The sequence below is a fragment of the Micromys minutus genome (genome assembly GCF_963924665.1).
Source record: "Micromys minutus genome assembly, chromosome: X".
Classification (NCBI taxonomy): domain Eukaryota; kingdom Metazoa; phylum Chordata; class Mammalia; order Rodentia; family Muridae; genus Micromys; species Micromys minutus.
The window spans coordinates 73638947-73666913 of record NC_137970.1 but is presented as its reverse complement, the minus strand read 5'-3'; the positions used below and the strand labels follow the sequence as shown (position 1 = coordinate 73666913).

The following is a 27967-nucleotide window of genomic DNA, read 5'->3' as shown; positions in this document are numbered from 1 at the left end:
TGGCAACTGAAGTTAACCCATTTGTTCCTAGCCCCCTTTATCTCAGGCTTTTATACAATTGCATGCCACCCTCGACACCTCCCCTATCCCCTAATTTTTATCCTTGTGATCAATTCTTGCAGCCAGCAAGCAGCATAGCCGACTTCAGTCTGCTTTTAACACTGCCTTGGGAACAGCAAGGGCATTCAGCAGGTCTCCTTCCAAAAATGGCAGCTAAAGGAGGAGAAGGACACTGGGAGAGGAGCCCAGGCCTTGAGTTTCCCCTCTCCTATAGTCACACATGTTAAAACAGTGAGGAATTGCTGAAGTATTTCTTTGTTCCAAGTCCCAGGTTTCTACAGATTGGGCTACCCAGCTGTGGAGCTAAATTTCCACAGCATTAGGGCAATGCCTCTAGGTTCTCCCCTAGGACTGTTCCTAACTTTGTTGGTTATTTGTCAAAGTGCGACAGGAAATTGGATGGAATTAGTAGCAGAAAATAGTCCCAGAGTTCACAACTTGGGCCGCAACTAAAAATATGAGATGAAACAAATGCTCTTGCCTGAAGCTGGGGACTGAACCCCCAAACCATTTAAAAACACATACCCCAGGAAGGAATGGTAGTCCTTAGAATGAATCTGCTGGTAAAAGATTTCCCAGGCTTTGCCTCTGCCGTGCCCCTTGGTTTGTTTTTCACTGTCAGACCAGTTCATAAAACACCTGGAATCTCAATCAGGTTTCTCCATCGTGAAGTAGTACCTGAGTCTGGGCCTTTCGACAAACACTGAGAACCTTGATTCTCACCCTTGTAATCTGAAGAGAAGGGCACTTGTCCTCCTGGGTGCCACAGCCTTTTGTCTTCTAGCCAGTCAGCCTTCCAGAACAATTGCCAGTCAACGTGAAGCAACTCTGCTTGAACCGAAAAGCACAGCTACCCTCCCAACGGCTTATTGTTCTCTATCAAATTCCATCCAGAATAAATTGCCTACACTATTTGCTGAGAAAAATCCAGTAAACACATTCCTCAGCACTGATGCTATCTCATAAGTCAGAAGATTTTCCCTAGACTACTAATCCAGCAACTCTTTCACTGACTTCAACTCTACGGCTATACATTACACAAGACTCTAGGAACTTCAACACACAACATACCCAATAACATAGAACATATTTTGCTAAATTCAACCCCAGTATGGATTCACACTGTCCAATAAGTCATTTTTGTCTCTGCAGGCAACTTGCCTCCATACACAGCAGTGACTGCCACTGGCCCATCTGGGGCATTGCAGGTAAACACAAGACTTCAACCTTGACCTGCTGCTTCGGTCTACGTCCAGCACAAATCCTACATAACAAGACCAACATCTTTTCTACCAAGTCCAGTCCAATGAAGTTGTCACAGATCCTCGGTGGCCTAAGAACTCTTGAATGGGGTAGAGGTTTACAAAAGGACTCAGATTGTTTCATAGTATCCATGTTCCTAAGGCCTGGGGAGGCACATATTTCATATTTTCTGAGTCCACAACAAATTTATTTAAATCCTGCCCATAATCTAGGCTCCTACAAAGATGCTTCATTCTGACTTATGACCTGGTTCTGTGTCTGATGTTTGCCTGCCAAATGCTCGTGATATAAACAGACACCCAGTTCTTCCGAGAGACATTCAGACATGAAGTTTGACCCTTGAATATGTGGCTTGGTTGGGGAGAATCCAGTCTTGACTTCTGGAACCAGGCTACTTCTCTACCTCCCTGGAACAGATGAATCTGGGTTCCTAGCAGTTCTGTGTATTTGCTGCGGCTTGTTTTATGATACAGAACTCTAAACATCCCACTCTCTCCTGAATGACAACCACTGCATTCTGTAAGGCCACAATTCACACCTTAGGACCTAATAGGAACCATGGATGCATTCTATTTTAGCCTGGCAAAGTCTAACATATGCCTTTTTGTCATTTTCTGTGTGGAGTGGGTTGAGCTTGGATGTGCTCTATTTTGGTTCCTAAATCATTTTTTTTTAAGGGCAGTAAGAAAATTTTACCCAAGGCCCAAGTCTCAACGGAACAAAGTTTGGCATTAGTGAGGAGAACAGAGTGCCTCTTCCTGTTAGATTACTCTGTGGCCACAGACTTTCCTTGGATTAGTCTAAAGGTCAATTTACCTCAGATATCAGTGTAGAGAAAAACATCCTAAAGGTACAGCCAGGATGCCTTCCTTTACTTCCCTACTAGAGACTGCAGCTAACAAAGAGCAAGGCAGGACAATAATTCTTTAAGAAGTATTAGAATTTAATATGTGAGTAAGTGTGGGAGAGCACTGATGTACAGTAGAAATGTAAAATAGATATGTATATATAAACTCAAATTTTAGTCCATTGCAAGACTGGGGTGAAAGCTCGCCCCTGTAGAAAGTAAGTGGGCTCTGCCCCTGCTCCAAGTACCCAAACCCACTCTTTCCACATCCACATTCTATTTTGAACAGTTGCTGGACAAAGGGGTTAGATTATATAGGGCCTAGGAAAGATTAGTTCATTTTGAGGACTGGGTTCACCTTTCAGTGTTAGCATCAGTTTTATGCACAGTTTTTTTCTGCTATTCCACTTTGGGTGGCCAGATTTCTGATTCAACTTTAGTATCTTTTAAGCAGGGACCACTATTCAGGCTGGTCAGTTGGCACTTTCCAGTGAATATCTGGGGGCAATAAGCCTTCGCACCCAGTCCAACCTATGCTATCAAATGGTTATATCCTGGAGAGCATCAGGCCCATACTCCTCTAGGATAGAGGGTTTCTTTTCCTTTCTCACACAAACACGAGAGAGAGAGAGAGAGAGAGAGAGAGAGAGAGAGAGAGAGAGAGAGAGAGAGAGAGAGGCAGACCTCTTTGTTGAAGAAGCTACCACTCCTGTCAGCAGATCAGTGAAGACAGACTTAGAAAACCAAAGAGTGGTTTCAGATGGGTTTCCAGAGCATCTCAATGAGTCTCTTGGGATGTCAAGGCCATTAGGAAACAGGAGCATGGGGGGGGATATAAAGAAACAAGTATTTCTTTAATGTTTCCAAATATAGGGTGGAAGCATGTCTATAAGGAAATGTCCCTCCATCAGAGAAGCTCTGGTAGGTACTGTGGCAGGATGAATTAAATATATTTGAGGAAAAAAACATGTAGATATAATCCTCTTGGTGAAAACTATGCCCTGGAGCTAAAGTACTAGGACATAACCTGCCCAGACTTGCTAAGGGGGACTCTGGAGGAGTGTCTCAGGGATACCCATTTGTCTTTTTCAGTTGGGCCAGAGAGTAGGAATAACCCCCAGGGGAATCAATAATGCAGAACCATTAGGCTTTCCCTTCTATGTGTTCCAAAGAGAAACGAAAGGGAGCAATGGGCTCTGCTTAGGTCTGCAAGGTAACTTTCTGCTCCTTATTTGGGTGACAAGTGCCTTTGCCTGGGCTGCCACGGCAGAGTAACATAAGGGACAGGCTCAGTCTTAAAGATTAATGGGTACATTTCTAGAGTCAGAAGAAGCACAGCTCTCCTCCCTCCCCCACCACATCTCACATACCATTAGATCTCTGCGGCTGTCCCAGGCCCAAATATGTCTGGCTGAGGAATGTGGGGCCAGGGGGTACTGGAAAGGTTGGTCAAAGGTTAAGGGATGGCATTGGCAAGAATCAGGAAAGGATTATGGACTACATAATGGGGGATCTGACTCCATCAAGAGGCCAGCAGAGTGTTTGCAGTCACATCAGAGCTTCGCACACTGGGGAAGGCATGGCGGAGCTTCTCCATGATGTCTTCTAAGCATAGGCTGACATCCTGACTCTTTGACCCCACATCATCTACATTAGAAAAGAGAGAGTTGAGATCTTGAGATTTCCTTTATAAGAAGGAAGGCAGTGCGGTAGGCTGCTATTAGCTGAATAGTGGGCTCAGAGAACTTGTATCCTCACATTCAAATTACTGGAACTGAGGATGCACTCACTAGACACTTTCAGAAGAAACAGATGAAACAGTCAACAAATCAATTATGCGCAACCCTAGTCCCAGCTCTAGTAAAGCACTGGGAAGGACAAATCACTGGAGGAAGTGGGTTACATGGGGGAACTTACCTGCAGCCTCAGTGTCTGGGGTAGTCTGTCCCTTCTCCCGGGGATGACTGCCTTCTGACTGTCGTGGAGAGGAAGCTAGGGATGAGCCTGCAGAGCCATTGCCATCTGATTCAGTGGGTGGCTAGCAAGAGGTAAGAGATGATTTAAGTGGCTTCGTCTTCATGACCTTAATCTTAGACCCCTGAGCTTTAAAAGGAACCTTAAAGATTCTGTGCCCACCCTTTTGCCCTGGTTCTTTAAGAAGCTTTTCACAGTGCCGTAAACTGTGCCTTCCCCCTTTACAAAACCTCTTAGATTGTTCACTTATCAAGTGAATTATTTTAACAACACACGCCAAAGGTTCCTGGCTCTTATAAGAATACGTCTTAAAAGACTGAGGGTCTTTTGGTGTCATTTCAACTATAATTAGGCTTACGTTGAGCCCATTTTTTTTCTGGAGTTTCATCGCTGCACACCTGATTTTAAGTTCATGGCACAGTGTATGTTAGAAAACTCCAGGGATTCATGAAAGATTGCCCCTGGAACTACACAGGCTAATGAAACACATGCCATTAGAGAGCAGAATGGGCGGGGCTGACTGGGAGAGAAGGGAGGGAACAGAGGGCAATGGGAGGACACAGTGTGGTGATACCAATGCACAGAGGCCAGGATGAAATTAGTAGTTGTGGATGCAAACTTAAAATCAGTTAAAAAAGGAAAACGGCTGTTCCTTGAACAGTAAAGAAAACAGGGACACTGCCTATTGCATATGAGGACAATGGCACATGACATATATAATTAGTGTGTTATATTCCTGGTATCTTGCTGAATTCTGCACATACATTATTTGGTTCTAGGATGGTAATAATCCTACAATGTTGGTACTATTACTTCTTTAAATGCTTACTTATTATTATTGTTGTATGTAGTATATGCAGATGCATTTGTGCTGTAGAGCATGTGTGTAGGTCACAGGACAACTTCATGGAGTTGGTTCTCTCTTTCCACCTGTATGTGGGTTCCAGAGATTGAATTCAGGCTGTCAAGCCTGTGTGGGAAGGACTTAACCAGCTGAGCCACCTTGCTAGCCTCCTTTTTCGAAAAAGTATCTTTTAATTTTTATGTGTGTATCTATGAGTGTATGTCACACGTGTGTGGGTACCTCTGGAGGCCAGAAGAATGTGCCTGCCTCCTTACCCCTGGAGTTGCTCATGGTTGTGAGCTGACCTACATGGGTGCTGGGCAGCTGAACTCTGGGTCTCTGGATGAGTATTCTTAACTTCTGGGTCATCTCTCACCGTCCACTGATTTGTTTTGTTTTAATTTAAAGCTGGTATTATCATCACCTCATGTGCCACACTGAGTCCCTTTGCTTTGGATGAGGTTTTTTTTTTTTTTTTTTTTTTTTTTTTGTTTTAAATACCAGATTCCAATGGGCTATGACACAGAGCTTCCTTAAAAGTCCTTAAAAGTCCGAAGGTAGCCCGAGAGTGACACAGAGGTGGCATGGAAGCGAATGGGAAGAGCACTGGTTAAGGATGCCCGCTTCCTTCTTCATCCCATTGCCAGTCAGCTCTTCTCACAAAGTCACCTTACTGCCGCAGCGAAGTGGCACTTTCTCTTCTCTCTGCTCTAACCCCAGCTCTCTGCACCCTCCTCCTGAATCAGGAAGCTGCCCGCATCCTGGAAACTCGTCTCACCTGCAAGAGCAGCTCCCTCAGGCGTTGCAGCTGAGACTCTAACTGCTTGTTGTGGTCTTCAAGGATCTGCATACGTGTCTCCAGGCGGCTTTTGTGCTGTCGCAGGATCCGGGCTTCAGCTAGAAGCTCTTCATTGCGGTGGTCTGGGGTGGCTTCAGCAGAGCTCTCAGCCAGGGTAGGTGCCTCGGCCGCCTCTTCGTGCTGCCATTTCAGGCGTCTCAGCTCTCCCTGAAGAATCCTGCCATGGACAAAGACCTAAAGTTTTAACAGGATCAACTAGCTCTCCAGATTCCAAGAGTCCCCCGTTTCTTATGTGTGAGTGTGTGTGTGGGTGGGTCTTTGTGATTTCCCAACCTAACCCCTGGAGATGCTCTGCTTGAAATGGCCACAGCCACCTCCTCTCTAGCTTGCTTGACATTTACACTGCCATCCTGTAGCCTCTGAGCAGTACACTGACATTTCACACAAGAAATGTCTTAGGGCTTTGATGCTTTGGGGATTAATTCTGACCTTCAAAAAGCAGGTAAGAACATGGTCTGCAAATAAAAGAGGCATGGGTGCCAATGGCTTACCTTTTATTCTACTTAGAGATTTTGATTCTCAGCACAGACATAGCATCAATAAAGAGGTCACCTATCCTGCCTCCTCTCTCTACTGCCCTCCAATTTGACCTGAATGTTCACAGTGGGTCATCAAGGAGACACTTCACATCTAGGCATTATCACCTTGCTGTTTAGGCAAAGAGAATCAGGCTCCTCCTAGCATTTCCCAGAGCCTGCTCTCTGCTGCTTCAACGTAGCAGTTTTCTGACCTTCCCTGGAGAAACCAGGGCTTTGATCACAGTTCATTCCATTGTACAGCTTGTCCCAATGCTCACAACTGGTCCACACTTCGCACCACTGCCATGCCCTGCCCAACAAGTTCAACAACACGCGACTTGATCTCTCTCTGATTCAACGTAATGGACTCACACGAACTGTGTGCTTTATTCGGACAATGTCAAGTTTGCTGGAAAGGTTTCTAAAAGCTTACTGTATGTTTGCCCATTTATCTTTCCTGGGCTGGCGACACACACTTTGCAAACTAAACCTCACTTGCAACTCTACCACCTGAGGAACATTGTTCTAAGACTTCCACGACTGGTGTGGGGACCAGTGATCCTAATATCTGACAGCTGGTTAGAAATAGAAACTCAGGCCTTCCACACCCAGGAGTGAGGTGAGGACTTGCATTTTTTCCAGGCTTTGCCATTGACCCCTATGCACACTAATGCTTGAAACGCACTACCCTAAGAGGATCTGCAGATGGTCTTCCCCTCTCTCCAAGGGCCTTCAGCTTCTGTCGGGCCCACGCAGCCACCTCGACTTCCGTGGTGATTAATGACATTCTTGGCACTTTGTATTCTCTGCTTTGGAAATACTGTATGGTAGGGTCACAAGCCCCTGGGATAGTTTCACTCAGTAGCAAGTAGTTCTTCCTGGTTTTAGTACAGAAAGGTTTTTGAGAGCAAGGACAGGTCATAGTTTCATCTGCATTCTTCTGGTGTTTCCTATACCTGTATCTAGTGGGTACTCAGAAAAGTAAGAGTTATATTACAAGGCCTCAAACAATTATTAGAAGAATCAACATTGACTTACCCTTACTATAAGGACTGACACATTCAATGCTTGATCTCATTTGGTCTTAAAAATAAGCCTGGCAAGTTGGCATCACTATCACCCCTATTACCCAGCCGAGAAAACAGAAGATGACTGGATCCAGGTTACATAGCACATGAAACGTCAAGGTTGAAGCGCAAGCTGCCAGCCTCTGGCACCCACACTAATTCATGCCATGACCGTACCTACCGGTTCTCATCTTCTAAATGGGCGAGGATCTTCTCTAGTTCCCCCTTGCTTTCTGCGGCCACGCTGCATGGAGCCTGCTGTCCAAAGGCCGGCTCTCGGTCTGTGATGGGGCTGGAGTGCCGCAACAGGTACTGGTCCTCATCTCTGCATGGGCGTGGGCAGAGGAAAGGAGGTGACCCAGTGGTGAACACGGAAACAAGTCAAGGAGCCAGTTCTCAGATCCTAGCTCAGAGCCCAGGAAGTGTATGCTGGCGCATTCACTTTGAAATCACAGAAAGAAAGCCAGGCATCAAGTTCAGGCTTTGGGATGTTGAAAGAGGCAGTGCCTGAGGGAGGATTGGGAGATGTTTACAGGATGCTGAGGTGTCTGGGGTCTTCTCAAATATAATGAGAAAATCACCTTCCTTTCCGTGCTGTTTCCCCCATCATGTGTCTTTCCTTTCTCACCTTCCAGAAGGATCTTGTCCTAGTCAGGACCAGTCTGCTCCATGTCAGCAATTCCTAGGCCTTCTTTACAGGCAAGGAACCTGTCTTAGAGATGTCATGACCCCTCTGTTCTATGCCACCGGACCTCCCTTACGCCATACCTGAGTCATGTCTGTCTTTTCTCTTAGGGCTTCTATAGCATTAATGGGGTTTTGTATCCGAAGCACGAGATAATGGTTCCTTTCTGCAACTTTAGACAGGAGCCTTTTCCCTCTTTTTTCAAAGTTGGGCATGGAAAGATGGTATTATGTGTTATGAAGGGACCTTGGTAGGTGGTTCAGTTGACAGATGAGAAATGGCTTCTCCTCCTAAACTCTGTTGTCAGGAAGCAGCCTGCCTTCATCAGGGAATCAAGGACCCTAACCCCCAGCCTCCCATTCTCTTGATGAGATACCATTCCCAAATAGTGGCAGAAGGATCCCAAGGACAGCTATTTCTGGAAAATTAGCAGCTGTGGAAACTCACATGCTGTCATCCGGGGACAGGCTGTCATTAAAAAAGGAACAATTTTGACTTTCCATCTCAGCAAGCCTAGAAAAGAAGATAGGAGAGAATGCGGGATGTGGTACCCACTCCCATCCCCAGCACTGAAGCGGCACAGTAGGATCACTGGGCTGGCTGCCCTCCACTTACCACCACTAAGTGTTGGGCTCTGCTGTTGGGGCCCCCTCCCTTTTGCCCCTTCCCTGGCTCATTCTAATTCTCCCTGTCCGAGGACTTCCTACAGTTCCCACCCACTTCTACTTGGACTTCATATACAGTTCCCACTCCCACTGAGAGGCAGCAGTGGTACCTGCTGGCAAAATGCTCAATTCGAGAGTGTGTGTCAGCGTGTGGCAACATCGGAGAAGAAGCGGGTCTGGAAGAGAGCAGCAAAGATTCAGAGGACCAAAGGCACCCAAAAGCCTGTTCTCCTCAGGACCCTCCCCACTTGGATGCTAACAAGATACAAAGAATGGATCCTACTCTATTGCTCGGGCCAGAATCTAGGTCATACTTAAGCTGAACTGCCCTGTCACTGGTGAGTTTTCACCTGGGAACATTGTCCAGCTCACCTGTGACTCAGCCCCTTCCCAGCACGTAGGTGACCTGGATGGGTGACCCGGAGCCTCTGCTCAGCTACTCGTACTCACGTCTCACTGCAGTCGCTCTCGAGGACTGACTGCACAGGCAGATAACCTCGCTGAGGGTGCTTGCTGAAATACTGCTTGGAGCGAAATTTATTCTTTAAGGTTGTGGCAAAGTCCCTCATGTTTTCACTAGACGTGGTCTGTGGGGAGATGGGACAGAGAGAGCCGTGCTAGTGACTTTGAGACACCGTGAGCTCGTGGAACTCTCTCCACTAGAGCACAGAATGTGTCTGGTATCCTGGAGTTGGCTGTGCCTCCCCTCCCCTCCCAATTAAATATAAAACATCTCAAAGAATACACTCTAAACGCTCCACACTGGTTGCCTCTGGGAAGGTAGACTGGAGGGGTGAGGAGAAAGGAAGACTGTGATTTTAAACTGAACAGTCCGCTCTGCATAGTCTGAATCTTTTACCGAGAGCATTTGCTTGCTAGAGTTCGAGGTATCTTTTTTTTGTTGTAATACTGGGATTGTTCAGGCAATTATATCATTGAAAGCTCACGGGTTCTTCACTGTTAACCATAGAAGACTACATCTCAAAGCTGGTACCCTGATCTTTTGGTTTTTACAAACTTCCCATCCCCTTTTCTGTAGAATCATTGGGAATCAGGCACTCCATGGGCTCTCATTACCTATATTTTCACTAGTTGTGGATGTGTGTAATAGGATCCATTGAGATGGCACTAGCTGACATGCCAACATAGACAAGGGAAACTCCATAGTTTCACCCCTAGAGGAAGAACTACAAGGGGCCAGTGCCTGCTGAGAAAGACCCATTCTTCTCCAGGGACAAGCTCCCATACATTATCCAGTTCCAAGTAGTCAGCTTTGCACACATGTACATACTAGAAACGCTAAACAGACTCAGTAGGTTGCATATACATGTGTACATACATATGCATATATGTATATTTTTAGGATTTATTTATCTTGTATTTTATGCATCTGGGTATTTTGCCTACATGTGTATCTGTCCCTTAGAACTGGAGTGACAAACCATTTTAGGCAGCTTTGTTTCTTCTTCTACTGCCTGTGTTCTATGGATCAAACTGCAGTCAGGAAGCTTGCACACTTAGCCCACTAAGCCATCTTGCTGCCCTTTTTCTATAAATTCTAAGAATGGGAAAGATAAGCAGGAGGCAGAGGATTATCTGCTTCTCTCTTCCAGCCAGTTTCTTCTGTTTGCTCTTTATAATGATTTGTGTAAATGATAGTAAAGGAAAAGTAACAGACATGGCCCCTACTCGCGCCACACCCTGTGCTATAGGCTCACACATCCCTGTGCTAACATAATTTGAAAATAATTCCTTAGAAACATGAATTGCAGAGAAACAGGTTAAAAGTGGAGAGGTGGGGAGGGGAGAAAGCCAGTCGGAGTGTACTTGGGATTCTGCAAGAATCTAAAGGAACAGAAAAGTATAAAGATATTGAGGAAGGGGCAAGAAAAATGTCTCATCAGTTAAGAGCTCTGATATTTCAGTGGACTTGGGTTTGATTCCCTCTACCCACAAGGCTACCCACAACTGTTTGTCGCTCCAGTTCCAAGGGACCTGACACTCCCTTCTGTCTTCTTCAGGAGCCAGGTATGCAAGTGGGTCACAGTTATACTTGCAGCCAAAACACCAAGATGCAAAAAAAAATACAAAATGAATAATCTTAAAAGACACTGACTGGACAAGCTCAGGATGCTACAGATGGAGCAGCCGTGGGGCTGAGTTCAGGGACATTGACCAAAGTGGGCTCAGGCGTTTTTGAAGGGAAGGCCCATGAAAACCAAGTACAATTTTTTGAGTATAGGTTAAAAGCATATGTTTCTCATTTTAATGGACTGTGTAACTTGAGCAAGAAGGAGTAGAAAAAATCACAAAGTAGAAGGAAGAGACCCAGGGATTCAGTACAGGAGCCATTACAAGAAACAGCCAAGAAAACTCACATGAGCAAGAGAAAGGGAGGTACCTGGAACCACCTTGCTCCCCCATCCCCCTCCCTGAGTTATTTTTCTGCAGCAAAACAGTTTATGTCAGTTAAAGGATTAGGGCACAGAGCTCCCTAAGCAACTATGGCCCCAAGTGTTAGAAATCTGTGATGGAAGAGTAGAAGGGCCTGAACCCTCAAACGAGCAAACCCCTATTGTTTCTGTAATGCTCCAACAGGGCAAGCCGACTCCTGGTGCCAATGCTGTGCAAACCGGATCAAAACCTACTGTCTGAGAGATGCCCGCCCCCCCAACTGGTGCGGAGGCTCCCTACCGGTGTGTAATACTCCATGATGGGATAGTGGAGCTTGTTGCCTTTGCTGGCCCTGCCTGTCAAGAAGCAGGTCTGGCAGATATCCACGTTAAACTGTTTCAGACTTCGGTACCTTGGGGAGAGAAGATACAGTCACGAAGACAATCCAATGTACCACAGTGACCTAACCATTGCCCCAATCCAAAGACACACAGAGAAGGGAGTGGGGCTCAACCTCAACAGGTGAATAGCCTCGCTCTACAGACCATAAATCCTGCATTAAACTGAGGGTCCCAGATCCCAGGACGTGTGGAGAAGGGCATTGTGTCAGCCAGATAGGTCTTATTGGGGGGGCTAGGTAGGTATAAATGTCTCACTGTTATATAGAACAGCCCCCACCAATCTTCTTTTAAAGGCAAGCTAAACTTCCCTAGTCCTGGTAGCATCAAAGAGTGAAATGCCTAATGATAGGTAATCCAATCTCTATCCCTGGGTTTTCGGCTAAAGAGCCAGGTTATCTGGGGTAGTCACATTTCACCTTGGTGTGTGGTTTAATCAAGTTATAAAATGCGGAGTGTTTTTAGGGACAGTTGTTAGTACTTTAAAAAGCTAAAAGGTTGACTGAATTGAGGTTGGGACTCAGTGTTTGCCTAGCATGCCCAAGTCCCCGAATTCTGTCCTCAGCAGCACACTCACAAACTTTAGGCATTTTATGAGAGCAGCTAGCTTTGTGGAAGAAGAAACAGATTATACTCCAGGAGGCTTCAAATGAATTTCAATAATGCTTTATCCCTTAAGCTTGGCCCTGGGTATGCACAGTGTGTTTCAGTCAGTCGACATGGCAACATATTCCCATCTATGAGGTTTATAGCGGAGAGGAATGTGCACCTGACTTACAAAAAGCCCCCGTGTGTCATGTAAGTTGATTTTGTGTTAGCCTGCATCCATAGCCATTCTCAGCTGCACAGCTGCCGGTTGTTCATGCCTCTGAAGCTATTACATCTACAGGACCGCCTGGGTCTCCTTTACGTAAAATGCAGGTCATGTTTCCGCAGGCTTTGCTGGCTGAGCATCTGGTAATCCAGAAAGCCCTGATAGAGCATTGCCCACAGATCTCAGATTTTTAAAGATTCATTTATGTATGTATTTTATGCATATGGGTACTTTGTCTGCATGTACGCCTACACACCAGAAGAGGGCATCAGATCCCATTATAGATGGTTTTGAGCCACATGTGGTTGCTGGGAATTGAACTCAGGACCTCTAGAAGGGCAGCCGGTGTTCTTAACAGAGGAGCTTCTCTCCAGCCCCTCAGGGTTTTTAGATTAGGGATATATACGCTGCATGGTGGAAATGTTAGAACAGTGCTTGTGAATGTGTGTCTCCAACTCTGCACTGGGATCTCTTATGTGTAGTGTCAGCTGTGTGTGTGTGAGGGGGTCAGTATTTATAACACATATGATATAAATCAGTTTTTCTTTCTTTCTGGGGAGTTGATGGTGAAATATATGTGTGATACAACATTTAGTATAAGGATTATTTTTATAACATTTACTATATATTTTTAAGAACCTGTAGTACTTTGTATTATAAGTATAACAAAATATTTGCTTTCTAATTTTTAAAAATTAAACATTTTCAATAAAATTTTACAATACACCATAGACAAATCATAAAGCATAATTAAACAATGCTTTTCTGTCACCAATTTTTTGTGACCCATGATAGTTTTATTATCCCAGAAGGTATTGAATCCCATACCTAAACCCTTTGATGGGGCACTGTCTACAGATAGAACACTTGGTCTGATGCTTCACTTGCTCAGCGATGGTGACCCGATGCAGAACAGCCAGCCACACCATAGACTGGGGCTCCAAGTTGACCCACTCCAGGAATTGGGAAGCTTCAATGACTGGCTTGCCAGTACTCTAGAGAAACAGGAAATTCAATGAATATAAGGCCAAATATCTTGCTGCTTGAGTGCCAGCCAGTGCCTGGTGAAGCAGAAAATCGGTAACCTCCTCTGCAGGGCTCTAGCTCTATACTTCAGAGAACTGTTAGTTCTGTTATCCCGTCTCAAAAAAGCTCCTGTACATCTGAGTACTTTGCACCCAAAGCTGAAAGGCTGGTCTCCATCTGTTCCACTCGTTATCCCTTCCATCTTCCCTCCCTCCCTCCCTCCCTCCCTCCCTCCCTCCCTCCCTCCCTCCCTCCTTCCCTCCCTCCATCTGTTCTATTCACCATTCCTTCCATCTTCCCTCCCTCCCTCCCTGCCATCTTACCCCCCCCCCTTTGAAGCTACAGCTCCATACTTACAAAGCGAAAGCAACTACGGACACTGGGCTCCACATTGCTGCCCCCAAATGCTGCCACTTCACCCAGCTGACGGGGCACTTGAATGGCTTCATGAAGCAGGGCGCCGAGATGGCGTTGGTCACACTGGCTGCCTGAATTGGCCACTTGGCTGAAGAGATCTGCTGGGCCCATCATCAACAATAGCCAGACCCAATTTAGGAATGACCAGGGAATGGTACGGGAAGGAAGAAGCAGAAAAGGGTGACACAGAAAGAGCACTGTTGAACTGATAACTTGAAAGGGGAAAACCAGAAGTTCATCCCCTATCTCAACTCCCAAGGGTTTGAAAAAGAACATTTCTGAGTTTGGCTGGGGGAGTGAGTCAGACACAAAGAGGACATCACCAATGAGACAGGAAGGGAGGTCACAGGGGCAGGGAGGGAAGAAGAGAGAAGAGCAATAAAGAGATGCACAGGAGCACAGGAGAAAGAAAGAAGCAAATGGATATCGATGAAGAGGCAGGGGCGAGAGAAAAACAGAGAAAGGAGAAAAAAAGTGAGAGAAAGGAGATCAGAAAAGGGGAGAGAACACAGAGAGCAAGCAGAGAGAGCTAAGTAAGTGTGGTGCCAGACATGGACGCTACAGGCCTGGGGAAACAGATGCTTTCTTGGTGTGGAAACACACGTTGGGCAGATTTCCCCACCCTCAAGAGAGGGCAGCTCTTCTAGAACCTTCTCAAGGCCAGGCGAGCAACATTAGCAAATCCTTCAACCTAAACTCCATTACTTCAAGCCTCACCTAAGTCCCAGAAAAATGCACCTGGAAACTGAAAAACATCACAAGGTGGCCAAGTGACTCTGCTGATTCACTAGATCTGCTTATCCTATGGTCTCCTTCCTTTCTCTCCTTGCAATACCCCTCCCCCACCCACCACCACTGCAGATGCAGGAGTTGTACTCACACTGAAGTTTTTCTTTCACTTCGGTGCCACATAGGCATGCGATGCCAGTCTTAAAGGACAATGCTCGCATCTTTCCACTGCGACCACTAGGATTAAAGGAAGAGAGAGAAAACATGAATAAATATATGTGAAAAGGCCAAGGTCTTGACAGGCTTTCCTTACTGCTTTGACTCCAATAGTGCACTGGCCAATCATGCTCTAAGCTGTCCCGACCCAAGTACACCATGGGAACAAGCTCTTCCCACCATGGCCAATGGAGATGTCCCAGCAGATTAATCTGGAAGGTTTCCAGGACTGAAAGCCTTTACCTATCAAAAACATTGAGCAGCCAGTTGAGGCTCATGTCTACACACAGTGGTACATTGACCAGGATGCCTCTTTCTTCCTCCAGGCGTTCATATAAGGCAGTCAAGCAGTGAATGACCTCCACCACATCCATGACATGTTCACTGGCCTGCAAGTCGTGCTCATTGAAGATCTCCAGAGCTGTACTTAAAGTTACCAGATCCACTGGAAAGGAGAGAAGAAAAGGAAGACAGAGCCCAAAGAAGAAGCCCAGGGATCTGATGACGCAAGGCTATATGGTATCACCAAATTTGGTATTAAGTCCAGACCAACCGTTTGCAAGTCCGACATAAGCTTGTTCTTTACCATAACTTCCATCCTACGGAAGATCACGGCATCAAAGTTCGCCCAAGTTAACAATGCACGTTTCTGTATACATGGGTTCTTTCCCATCTGTTCTGAGGAAACGTGAATGAGCACACGTCCTGCACCGTACTGACTCCCAAGGACTCAGTTTCTCTGTTTGCAAAAGTTTCTTTTGTCTTTTAGAGATAATTTTGGAGGGACATAGGGCTGATCCCCAGGCCTTGCTCATACTAGGCACTCTATCACCAAGCCAAAAAACCCTCAGCCCAATATCAGTTTCAATTAAAAACAGATTTATTCACTAGCCCTGTTCTAGGAAGCTTAGCCCTGGACACAAAGGGTGGTGCATGGCTGGGTGAATGTAGCATACATAAGCATACAGAAGGAAGACAGTATGATTACATGTGACGTTGAGTCAGCCTAGCTAGAGCCCTGGGACAGAAAGCTTAAATGAACAACACTCCAGAGCAATGCTAGAAGGGACAATAACGCATCGGCACATGCTGATGACTAACCAGGAAAACTCGCTTTAGAACAAGCTTGTTGCCGTGTCTAATAAGTCCAAGACAGCAGACCGTGAAGCAGATACTGCCTACTGCAAAGCAGTTTCTTGATAACCCAAGCTGGCTGGGGTTGGAGGGGTGAAGACTTCGGATTGGATAGGTGTGGAGTGTCTTAGAAAACAAGTCTGGGGCTTGGGGTAAATGGCAATATCAAGTTTTCTCAGCCAAGATGTCCCAGCATTTATAGTGTTCCCATCAAAACAATCCATAGCTCTGGCCAGGGTGGGATGCAAATGGGAAGAAGCAGACAGGTGGGGGAACGGGGTGGGGAGGGCACAAAAGCCATGGGAAAGAACAGATGAAGACATACAGCGCAGGGCCTTCTGGACTCTGCGGAGCTTCATGGCAGTGCGGTAAGCTGAGAACTTGATGTTGTTCAGGTCGGCTGCAAAACATCAAAGAGGCTCAGTTAGATCAGAGAACTGCAAAGAAGAATGGTTGCCAACAAGGAGACGTCTGAACGAGGGATGTTGGTGAAAGTGTGCGCTGATGCAACCACATGGGGAAACAGCTGGGTATTGTACAATGCAGTGGGACACATACACCCCGCCATCAAGCTGCTATATAGTCCATGGCAGTGATGCGCAAGCTTTTTCTTACAAAGCAAGAAGTGCATTTTATATCACGGTCCAATAGACACACATTTCAGAAAGCAATTCGTTGCTAGATTTAATAAAAATAAAAGCATAAAATTAATGGCAAAACCTGACCCTTGCTAAGTGTCCATTGATAGCACCCAGTTTCTTTCAGCTTTTGAAGATTGTTATAGCATGCTGAAATGATATTATGACCTACATACCAAAAGTATGCCCTGGAAAACCTCTGGCACACATGTACCAGAAGCCACATACAAGAAGTCCTCAGCAGTGTTGCACATAGTCACCCCAAACTAGAGAGAGTCATGTGCCTATCAGCAATAGAAGAAAGGTGAAGAAAGGCTATGTTCAGTGGTACCCCCTATTGTTCTTACTGTAGTCATATGGATAGACTTGTGACATATGCTATATTTCTCCCAGTAGGCAAAGATAAGGCATGAAAGAGTCTCCCTCACTGCAGCTCAGAGATGCCTTTCAAATCTGACTAGGCTTGTACCTGATCGCTTCTCAGCCTTTTGGCTAAGATCAAGTGCAGACTTTTGTCTTCAAGCATAGCTCCTTAATGATGTTCAAATGGTCCAGGGGGAAATAGAGAACATGCAGTTGAGGAAGATGCAGAGGGGCTATTTTATTCTTTTAAAAACCACCTTACTGAAGCACAATGGACGTGCAAGAAGCTATATGTAAAGTGATAGGAAGCAAGTATTTAATGTATATAGCTTGAAAAATTTGGTGATAAGTATACATTACCACATCCTGTATCATAAACATATCCATTGTCACCAAAGTTTTCTCCCAACTTCTTATTTTTTATTACTATTATTATTAGTAGTAGCATGTTGCTGGTAAGAACACTTATAAAACTATTCTCTTAGTAAAACTACACATAAAACCAGTGCTATTAACTACACACACGATGACATACAGCAGATCTCTAGGACCTATTCTTGTTGCATAATTGAAATGGTGGCCTGTGACCACTGCACCTCTTAGTTCAGTTAGTATAATGTTCTTTGGGGTTATCTACATTGCATAAATGATATATAATTCATTTAGTGTATATGACATGCACTTTATCCATTCATACACTGATGGAATATACAATGAAGACAACAGTACAAATTCCCACCCTGTTTAGGAACCCTGCATTCTCACCTAGCGTTTGGTATAATTCAGTCATCTTGGGATGGTCCCAGCATGTGGTCTGAGCCTGGTGACTATAAACAAAAGCATCAATAGAACCAACAACACATTCCCTACATCCTTTGCACACACACACACACACACACACACACACACACACACACACCATCAGTTAGTGAAAAGTGGGTTGCAAGAAGTTGCAAGATCCTGATAGACCAGAGTTCACCATCACCCAGGCAGAACCTTAGCACTTCTTCCAAGTTAGAGGAAGCATTGGACTAGTCAGGGGACTCTCAATGCACAAGAAGTGACGGAATTAGGTAGCAGAAAGACAGGAGATGGAAGGGCTAGGCAGGGGACAGACCAGCTTCTGATTCTGATGATCACTCACTTGATGTAGTAGGGGACTTTATTGGGAGAAATTGCTCTTTCCCAGGGAACTTGGACAGAAGCTGTTTAAAGAGAGAGAGAGAGAGAGAAAGCTGGCCACTAGTATTCTTCAAGCATCCTAGCCATTCTTAAATTTCTTAATTAGATTAATTCATTTCATTTTATGTATTTTCTCTGCATGTGCACCACATGTGTGTTTGGTGCCTGAAGATGTCAGAAGATGGCCTTATATCCCCTGAAATTGGACTTAGAGATGTTGGGAGTCACCATGTGGGGGCTGGTAATTGAAGCTCTGTCCTCTGCAAGAGAAACAAGTGCTCTTAACCACCTCGTTGGTCCATTTTGGACATTTTTACACTTTCTGCCTCCTCAAAGGTGCTTAGACACAAAAGAAAATAAAATTCGCCTCCAACTGCTAACAGCTCCCGAGGAGTGGTATTTACAAGAAACACATGTTTTTCCTTGATGTAAGAGCAGGGGAAGTGGTTGTCACTAATGACCCATGGAACTAGAAACAGGGCTAGAACGTGACCATGGATACTTCAGAACCATAGTATTTTCCCTAAGCAGGCTGTCATTTTTACCTATTCAGCTGCAGGTAGCTGAACTTCTTTTGTGGCTAGAAATAAGTACAATTTTCTCTCGAGGCTCAAAGCCTTTCCTCTAGAATGCCAACCTTCTCAGATCTGTGGGGCAGAGGGGAATTGATATTGTCCATTTATCTCTTATAAGGAACTCTTTCAGCTGTCTATAGCATTGAGATTGTAACAGCAGAGGCCTGGGTTACCTGGCTCACCCCACTCACACATTGTAATGTTCCCAACTGTAAGACTCCTTTGCGGACTTAGCTGTGTGGGACTGGCTATAAGGCAATAATTCTAAGCATGCTTTTTGAGTTCCTCTTATGTGCCAGATACTATGCTCATGCCTTGTGTGCAAATATAAGTTTCTGCATTTTTTTTTTTGACATCTCTACTCCTACCTCCCTGGTCTAGGCCAGCCAGCATCACCCATTCACACGGATTATGGTGCAGTAAATTTTGTGAGGTCTCTTTGTTCCCACTTTGGCTCCCAATAATCTATTCTGAACCTCATGCTGACATGCAGATCAGATCATGTCACCCCATTCCTCGAACCCTATCAGAAATCCTCTGTTGTGTTTGGAGTAAAATCTCAAGTTCTCACTTTTACCCACAAGGCCTTCTGTGCTCTAAGGTCTCTGCTCTTTCTGTTGCTTTCTTCTCTATAGGCCTCCTTGCTGCTCCTCAGCACACGTCTCCGAGCCCCTGCTTTAAGGGCTAGAATCTCTGCCTAGTGCTCCCTCAGCTATCCATGCTGTCCTTCCATTGCCTTTAGAGCCCTAGACACTGCCACCTTGTCAGTGAGAGTTCTGCACTATGTCTTCTCACTAGCCATGTATGGCCCATTCTCACATCCTCTTTAGGGCTCTAGAAAACCGTCACCCTCTCAGTGAGTCTCTTCCCTTTTAGGTCTAGTCTCTCTCTCTAGGCATGCCTTCCTTGCTTTAATATATTCCATAGCACTTGCCACAAATTTCCCTTATACCAGGCTACTTATTTAATTATGATCTGTTTCCCCCACTAGCATTTTAGTTATACAAATCTAAGGATTTTTTTTCCCACCAGCATGGTCCCAGTGCCCAGAAAAGTACCTGGCTCACAATTAATACTATGGTACAAATATGCTTATTTAATTTTTGAAACCTAAAGAGCAAGGAAATCCCTCCCCGTCGGATGGGCAAGGTGAGGTTCAGAAGGTTACACCAGTTTTTCAGATTTGCACAGCTCTTAGGCGGAGGCACAGTGGCTCAGACTAGGGAGGCTGATCTTTTAAACCACCACACTCCACAGCTTTTCCTTATCGGTTCTTGAATACCAAGACACATTGGGCTCTCAATGGACCCCTAGCAGACAAACAGTAGAGTTTCTTGAAAACAATGGCTGAGGTTGTGCTTTATGCCGTTTAGTTTGATTCACATACTGGAGAGGAAGTGCTGGGACCCAGGCCCAAAGTCCCTGTGGGCATCCTGGAGCTGTTTAAGCCTCTCAGCAACTGACACCTATGGAAAGAACAGTGGGTAACGTCTATTATTGTGGAATCTGCAGCCGCCTCCAATGAGCTGTCTCATAAGGTGGCTTTTCTATTGTTCCATGGTCACCCAAACCCCACTCTCCTCTAGCACTGACAAGGATCAGAAAAAAGGCCTCTTAGTTCCAAGTGATAGTAATTCTCTCCAGTTTAATCAGTGTGTGTAAATCTGGACAAGCCTCTCTCAGTCTTCTAGTTCGGCCACTACCTGCAGCTTGGAAATTGAGATGCTTATTCTCTGTCCCCTAACTCTGTACCATTCCTCTCCTGGGTAGCATTCATTTCCAAACCATTGATATTCTTTGGGCCTGCATATACTCCCCTTCCACCCTGCCCCACAAGCTCAGCCAGACCCAGATGCCTCCCCAAAGCTCATTTCACCATGATCCTCTACCTGGAGCTGTTTCCAGCGGATGTTGATCTGTTCCAGAGCCCTGGAATTCTCCATTGACAAGTGTACATCAGAAATGGCAAGCTGGTGGGCCAGATCATTCACTAACTTCACCCCATCTTTCACAGGAGAGAATTCTTCTTTGAATAACTAGAAAACCAGAACCCAAGTGCCATAGTAGAAAGAGTAGGGAAGAGGACACATTATTCAGTCACCTGAACCCTTTGCATGTAGAGGATTAATTTCAACAACACCTAGCCACTTGGCCATTTGTGCAATAAACTAAGACGTGAGTGATCACTGGTCATAGTTTTCTTCTATTCATTTCAGAAAAGCATAGCAGGAGAAAGCAGTAGGACAGAGAAGACTATAGACAAACCAGCCCCCAATCCAACCCATAACTAAAAGCTGAGTCCCAGACCAGCAATTACGTCTCAGCAGAAGGAACATTGGCACTGTGAAAGGACATCAGGTCTCAGTCAGTGAAGGATCCCTTCATACCTTGATGGCTTGGATATGGTCTGGGAGAGAATCAATAAAGAGATCTCCTATGGGCTCCCACGTGGCTCGGACTCCCTCTGCTTGGGTCAAAGTACTGCTCAGTTCCTCCATGGCCCCTTGGATCTCCAAAAGGTGTTCCAGAGTATGCTCAATGTGGCGGTGCTGATCCACACAGCGGGCTGTCAGCTTCTCCCATAGTTCACTGGCCACCGTCGCCTGCTTCCACACAAAGCGACTAAGGTTTTGAATCCGCTGTCTGGGGGAGGTATCTGTGAGGACAGCCAGGAAGACAAGTCAAGTTAACTCAGCAGAGGCAACTCAGAGAAAGAGCAAGGCAAACTCACCCCCTTAGAAAATGCTTGCTTATAAATGTGGATTTGGAGACACTGGCTTGAGCTTGTTCATCTACATAGATTCGTACTTGGATATATATTTCCATGGTCATGCTCCTTTTGTACATCCAGGAATATAAAAAAAATCTATTACATTCATTTGTTTATGTATTTATACATTATGTGTGTGTGTGTGTGTGTGTTCCACAGTGTTTGTGTGGAAGTCAAAAGACAGTGTGCTGGAGTTGGCCTTCTCTTTCTACAAGATGGCTCCCAGGGATTGAACTCATGTCAGGGTCCGAGGCAAATACCTTTCCCAGCTGAGCCATCTCACTAGCACCACATTCGGAGATTTCCTAAAAACTGTCTATCTTCAGATTATTATAGATTAGCTTTTCAATATACATAATAATATCAATACTTCCTCACCCTTTCCTAAAATGGTAGTGTCTTGTAAGCTGATAGTGTCATATCCCAAGCAGAATTTTGGCATTGGCATAATAGGTCAATTTTGTTTAGAATTCCCTAGTTTTGCCTATATTCACTTTTGTGCATGTGCACACATACACATTTAATTTTATGCAATTTTTATCATGTGTTGGTTCATACATCTACTGCTACATAAGACCATTTTAGTTGCCCCCACTTTTACATTAAAGTTTTCTCATTATTAAATGGTAAGGTAAACTAAGGCAAACAGTGACTAAAGTAGCTTAAGTGTAGTTGTCTAGTCCTATTCATATACCACTGGGTTTAGGCACCAGTGTCTGTTAAAATCCAAAGAAAGAAAGTTATTTTTTTTGAAGCCCCAGCTCAGGAGTCTGGTATAATATTCCCAGCTTTTCTACTTGGACTCCTCAATTTTAGGTTTCCTCTTTGTCCCTCAGACTACCTGTTAAGAGAGGATTTGGAGTCTGTAGTCCCGCACTACATGGAACTGCACCGCTCTCTCTACAGCTTGCCCTATTCAGGGCCCATTGAAAAGCAATTTATGTAGTAGCTGGTCCACTGAGAGACCAGAAATAAACTGAGGCCATGAACAGACTCCACAAAGGCCTCCACTGATGATGTCTTCTTTCTAGTCTATTGACTTGTGTCAGAGCTGAGGATTCTTTCTAGAAGGGTTTGCTAGATCACCACTCAGACTTGGCAATTTATTGGAATCTAAACAGAAAGTGACCCTCTCTACAAAGTCAGACCCAGATGTCACCAGGATCAGAGTTGACAAGCCACAATCAATTTTCATCTGAAAGGTCACCACCAACTTCTTTGCTCTTAAGATTGATGTATGTATGTATTTATTTTAGTTGCTGGCTGTTACCAGTATTGCCAAGGTCCCTCCATGTTGGAATAAAACAGTTTATTTTCTAATGTTTTCGATTAATGCTACCTTTACTCATTGGTATCTTCACTAACAAATGAGAAAACAAAGGTGCATATCACATGGGTAGTAAGCACAGCCCTAGTTTGTCACTTAGGTGACAAACAACATTTCAAAAGGACACACTGCTCTCATGCCCTAAGGCGCTTCAATTTACTGTGTCTTTCTTTTCTTCTCTCAGTCTCTACCCTTGTGTCTGTCTCTCTTTCCTTCATACCTCCTTTCTTTCTTTCCTTCTTTCTTTTCTTTTCTTTTCTTTTCTTTTCTTTCTTTCTTTCTTTCTTTCTTTCTTTCTTTCTGTCTGTCTTTCTTTCTCTAATACCTCATGACAAAGCCACACATGACATTCTGAAGAGTCACATGCCCGTGAGCCTTGCTTCAGGCTTTCCTTTTTCTTACAACTAACTGTGACTCTAGTGCCTGTCTGGACTTTGGACTGACTGAGAAAACCTACCTTCCTGAGTTATAGCTGAGACAAGGAGCCTGTGGAAGGTACGGTGGTGTTTGTTTAGTAGTACCTACAGCTCGAAAGGAAGTGGAGGAGGACAGGAAGGCCACCTACCTTTGCTCTCAGAGTGAGACTCCTCTAATTCCTCAAATGGGTGCTGAGACAGGAAAGCCTGGGCAGATTCCAGCACAGAGTAGATATAGGGGCCCTTAGACTTGACTTCTTCCATAAAAGCCTGCAAAGGTTAGCAGTCAAATTATCTTCAATTTTATCTCTCAATCAGCAACCTTTCTTCTTGGTTCAGTGGCCTTACTATGTGTCTTAGGCTTACTCAGATATATCAGTCCTCCCTATAAGCAGAGAATACCTCTAACGCTAGAAAGTCTATGTAGTGTGCAATGAGTTGAGTGGTGCCACAGAGTAGAAGAAATGTATAGTAGAGCTTAGCTTTGCAGGAGACTCAGTGTGAGGCTAGCTTGGCTTTTCCAGTTAGTTCGAGGCTATAGAGGAAGTTTGAGGCTAACCAGGTCTATGTGGTAAAAACTTTTCTCAAAACAAAACAACAACAACAACAAAAAAACCAACCAAAATCCTAGATATAGTTGTCATTTTCTGATTATAGAGATGATGTCATGGAAATATTTAGAAGTTCAGAAAACTGTAAAGCATAAAATTAAGAATTCTAGTATTTCCACCTAGAGTTAAACACTCTTAATGTGCTGTTGGTTGTATTTCCCTCCTGCGGCATCACCGTGTGTGTGTGTGTGTGTGTGTGTGTGTGTGTGTGTGTGTGTGTGTGTGTACATCTATATACATTTTTATGTAACTGAAATCCATAGTTTTATATTTTGCATTTTAAACACTGTATTATACCCATTTGCCCATGTTCTTCTTATAAATCAAGGCAGTTTTAAATTGGAAAGCAAGCCTTCACTCACTGTGTAGAGCGCAGGCCCCAGACTAGGACTGCATACCACACACAACCCACTGCTTTAGGTGTCTGAGCAGAACTGAGAGACTGTCTGTCAGAGTATTGTGAAAGGCTACTTCCTGCTCAGAGGCTCCACATCACACGTCCAGGAGTCAAACTTACAGCATGTGTCTCCTTCTCCTGTTTTACCAGGGCCACATCTCCTTGCAAGGGTAGCTGAGCTGACAACTCCTCATCCTTTTGGCTGAGCCAGTCAATAATCTCTTGGAGCGGGAGCTGAAGTTTTCCACTGTGGTCTGAGAAGGCCTCTAGGCGAGCCCTACATGTAACAGTTAAGACCAGCGATTCAATCATCTTTTTAAAAAAAGATTTATTTATTACATATAAATACACTGTAGCTGTCTTCAGACTCACCAGAAGAGGGCATCCGATCCCATTACAAATGATTGTGAGCCACCATGTGGTGGCTCGAATTTGAACTCATGACCTCTGGAAGAGCAGTCAGTGCTCTTAACCACTGAGCCATCTCTCCAGCTGTCAATCATCCTTTTAAGTAGCAAAATCTGTTTGTCTTAACATCCCACACTTATAGAAAGCTTTGATTCAAACTGCTCTAGCGGAAGTGCTGGGAGGCCCAGGAGCCCTTCCTTCTTATAGCTACTGATGAATGTTCCTGAGGCCCCACTGCATGGAGCACAGTACTAAAAACAGTGGTCGGGAGCCTACATTCAAATGGTTTACACATCAATTTGTGGATCTTAAGTCACTTCAGCGCATGCTGAGCATCAGGCCATGGAGAGTAAGAAATTGAACAAGTGCATTAGGGGTGACATCCATCTGGCGCCCATCTTGCCAAGGAGGAATCCAAATCACATCAATTTGCTCAGCCGCAAAGGTTGCCCTGTGCACTAGAGAATGCAGTAGGTGGAAAAGCCTGGGTGGATGGTTGAATACGGCCATGAACACGATTAAGGATGCATACCCATCAGCAGCCCAGAGGGACTCAAAAGATGAAAAAAGCATTGGCTACCTTTTGGGAATACAGAAGAAATCATTTGCATTTTATACTCATAGGTCTGTTTGCTCCCAATTCCCAAATAAAGTCTGAGCTCAGATGTAATACAAGGAAGCTGGAGGCTGATCAAGCATGGTTTGGTACAGCCCATTCCTCACAGTCAGCATGAACAAACTATCTCTGTCTACCCCTTCCTTACACCTGGAAAAAAGTTCTCTAAATCACTGCGTCAACTAATTCCTGCAACAGTCTTATCGGGTGAGCACGGCTATCACCCAAGGATGCTCATAACCACAGACTCAAGGGACTGACCCGGGTCTAGGATTTGAAATCTGGGTTATCTGACACTACAACCCACGTTCTGTCTGCTTTTCTTCACTGCCTCACCTCATCACCCCCATCCCACCCCTTACAGGAGCCATGAGTTTGGGCTCTGATGGTAGGAAATAGAGATTTTAAAAAGAAGGAGGTACACACAGAAGGGCAGAAAGAAAACAACATGGACACAATTCTCTAAGTTGTACCTACCCAAGCTGAAGATGCACGGGTGGGAGGGGAGGACATAAAAAAGGTGCAAGCAGGCTGAAGATGTAGCTCGCTTGGTTGGGTGCTTGCCTAGCAAGCATTTAGTTTGATTGCTATGCCCACAGAAAGTGAATGTGGCACTTTATGCCTGTAATCACAGTACTTGGGAGGAGAAGTTCTAGGCCCTTGGCTCCATGGTGACTTTAAAGGCAGTCTGGGATGCATATGACCCTGTCTCTAAATAAATAATTAATAGTACAAAATACAGGAAGAGGATGATTGTATACAGATGAACCCGTCTAAGGCTGTGCAGTTGTGAGGGAGAGGAGGGGGTGATCACTTAGTTTTTATTTATATATCAACACATTTAGGTTTAGAATGCATTTGCACGCGTTATATGAATATATAGTGTGACCCTGTGAGGTCAGGAGGACGGGCATTACTTAGTCCTCCACTTATTTCTTTTTCTTGAAAACAAGCAAACCAACAAAGCCAGGCATGGTGGTGCTCCCCTATAAGCCTAGCACTGAAGAGGCAAAGGAAAGGTGATTCCAAGGTTTGAGGCCAGCCTGCACTCTACAGAGAGTTCCAAGCAAGCCTGCCCTGAAATCTCAGAATCAAACAAAACCAAGTGGAAGCTAAAATTCTAAGAACTCAAACAACTTATCCAAGATGACACACCTACCTAAAACAAGTTAAAATAGAAATAACCTGACTTCTAACCCTGATTTCTTCCTCTAGTGCTGAGGAAAGAAGGGGGGAGAGGTAGAGAGTGAACCTGGGGGTGTAGGGGGGTACACAAACTGCAACAATAAAAGGAGCCCAATACTGTCCCAGCCAATTCCAAAAGCAACTGTTACTAAGGGTTAGTCCTTACCGGAGGTTGTGAGACTTCTTTTTTATTTCATTCCAACACAGATTCATGGCTGATGGTTCCAGGGGGCCGATGGCTCCAACAGACCCGTTCAAGAGATTTGGACTTAGGCAGGGATCCCCGGCACCATCCCAAGGGGGTGCAGGGTTGGTGACCACAGCTCTAACCTGGACAGAAACACAAATATTCTCTGGTTCCTGGAGTTTCCTGTGCCCTGCTCTGTGCTGACCTAAGCGTGGGACATGAGTGAAGGAGATGAGAGAAAGCCTGGTCCCAGGGTCCTGAAATCCAGTCCTGTTTTGTGCAGGTGGATGTTCAAAGGAGTGAGCTGCAGAAGTCTCCCAAATGGACAGGTCTTCTCTTGGGACAGATGTGAGACACAGATGTTCAGAGTACTGAAAATACAGCTGAGGGGCTGCCCCACAACGATTCAGAGAAGCAACAGATAAGCCAAAGGCAGTGACCAGTTCCCTACACCCTACTTTCCAAGTGGATCTAGGACTTTGAAGTGACCCCTCCCTCAGTTTTAACCCACACTTCATACCTCAGTCAAGAAGTACAGAAATCTTCCTAAAGGGCACTTGGTCATGAAGCTGAACGTGGCCTGAGAACGAGCTAAAGAAACATTCTGGAGTTTGCACTAAAAATACCCTGCCAGTGTCGGCATCAAGGGGTCCAGTCTTGAAGCTTGGCGATTGTAGCTAAGGTTCTCAGCCTGGTTCTCTACTGTGCTACCCTGGGCACTGGTAAGGTCCAGAGTACTATTGGGTCTAGGGTCTAGTTGATCAAATCGTGAGCACAGTGCTGGGAATACCCAGCCAGGGGGCAGTAGAGGGTGTGTGTGGGGGAATTAGAGGAAGAAATCTCTTCCTGAGCTGATCCACTCTACCCAAGGTGACTTCTATGCCTGCCCACAGGTCTACCTGGAGTTTGCCTACCTAGCAGGCCCTTCTAGTGGCTGGGACTCCTCTGTTCTCCTCTTCATCTTAAGATCATACTTCTTACAAGAGTCTCCAGGCAATTAGAACACCAATCATCCCAGTAAAGCTACAGCTCACAATGACAACGTGAAGGTGAGGGCTCTTCCACGTTCTGGGGGACAAGCTGAGAAGTCAGCCCCTCCTTGCAGCCCGTGCGCTGACCCTACCTGTGCTGCCGGACGACTCCATGGTAGGATCAGGGCGGCCCATGCTTTTCCCTCAGCAGGAACCGGGACCCCGCGTTTGGTGAGTGCAGACAGGCAGCAACTTGAGGAGCTCTGAGCAAGCCTGCTCTGGGAGACAGGCAGAGCTGAGCCAGGCCAAGAGGCAGGGGCTGCTACCCTGTTTGTTTATTGACCCCCCAGGAATCTGGAGGGGGCGGCCATGTCGGAGCCTACCCAGTGAATCAGAGCTTTGTTGCCGGGA

The 27967-nt window shown here is 45.3% G+C and overlaps 2 protein-coding genes across 2 annotated transcripts in view; one reads left to right on the top strand and one right to left on the bottom strand.

The window, feature by feature from the left end:
- Positions 1 to 27967, top strand: part of NOX1 (NADPH oxidase 1) — a gene marked incomplete at both ends in the record, with an annotated part of 376148 nt that overhangs the window by 1129 nt on the left and 347052 nt on the right. The gene's annotated exons all lie outside the window — the stretch shown is intronic.
- On the bottom strand, positions 114 to 27823 carry DRP2 (dystrophin related protein 2). Its single transcript, XM_080909603.1, has 22 exons — positions 27709 to 27823; positions 26565 to 26728; positions 24310 to 24466; positions 23331 to 23451; positions 21056 to 21324; positions 20558 to 20704; positions 20056 to 20134; positions 18056 to 18116; positions 17677 to 17738; positions 16236 to 16310; positions 15020 to 15221; positions 14712 to 14797; positions 13772 to 13929; positions 13217 to 13383; positions 11477 to 11588; positions 9233 to 9369; positions 8893 to 8958; positions 8565 to 8630; positions 7614 to 7757; positions 5767 to 6004; positions 4088 to 4208; positions 114 to 3817 (listed from the first exon to the last, which is right to left on the bottom strand). Exons 2-22 carry the CDS (start codon positions 26609 to 26611, stop codon positions 3693 to 3695), a joined length of 2640 nt encoding a protein of 879 aa, XP_080765729.1. The 5' UTR covers positions 26612 to 26728; positions 27709 to 27823; the 3' UTR covers positions 114 to 3692.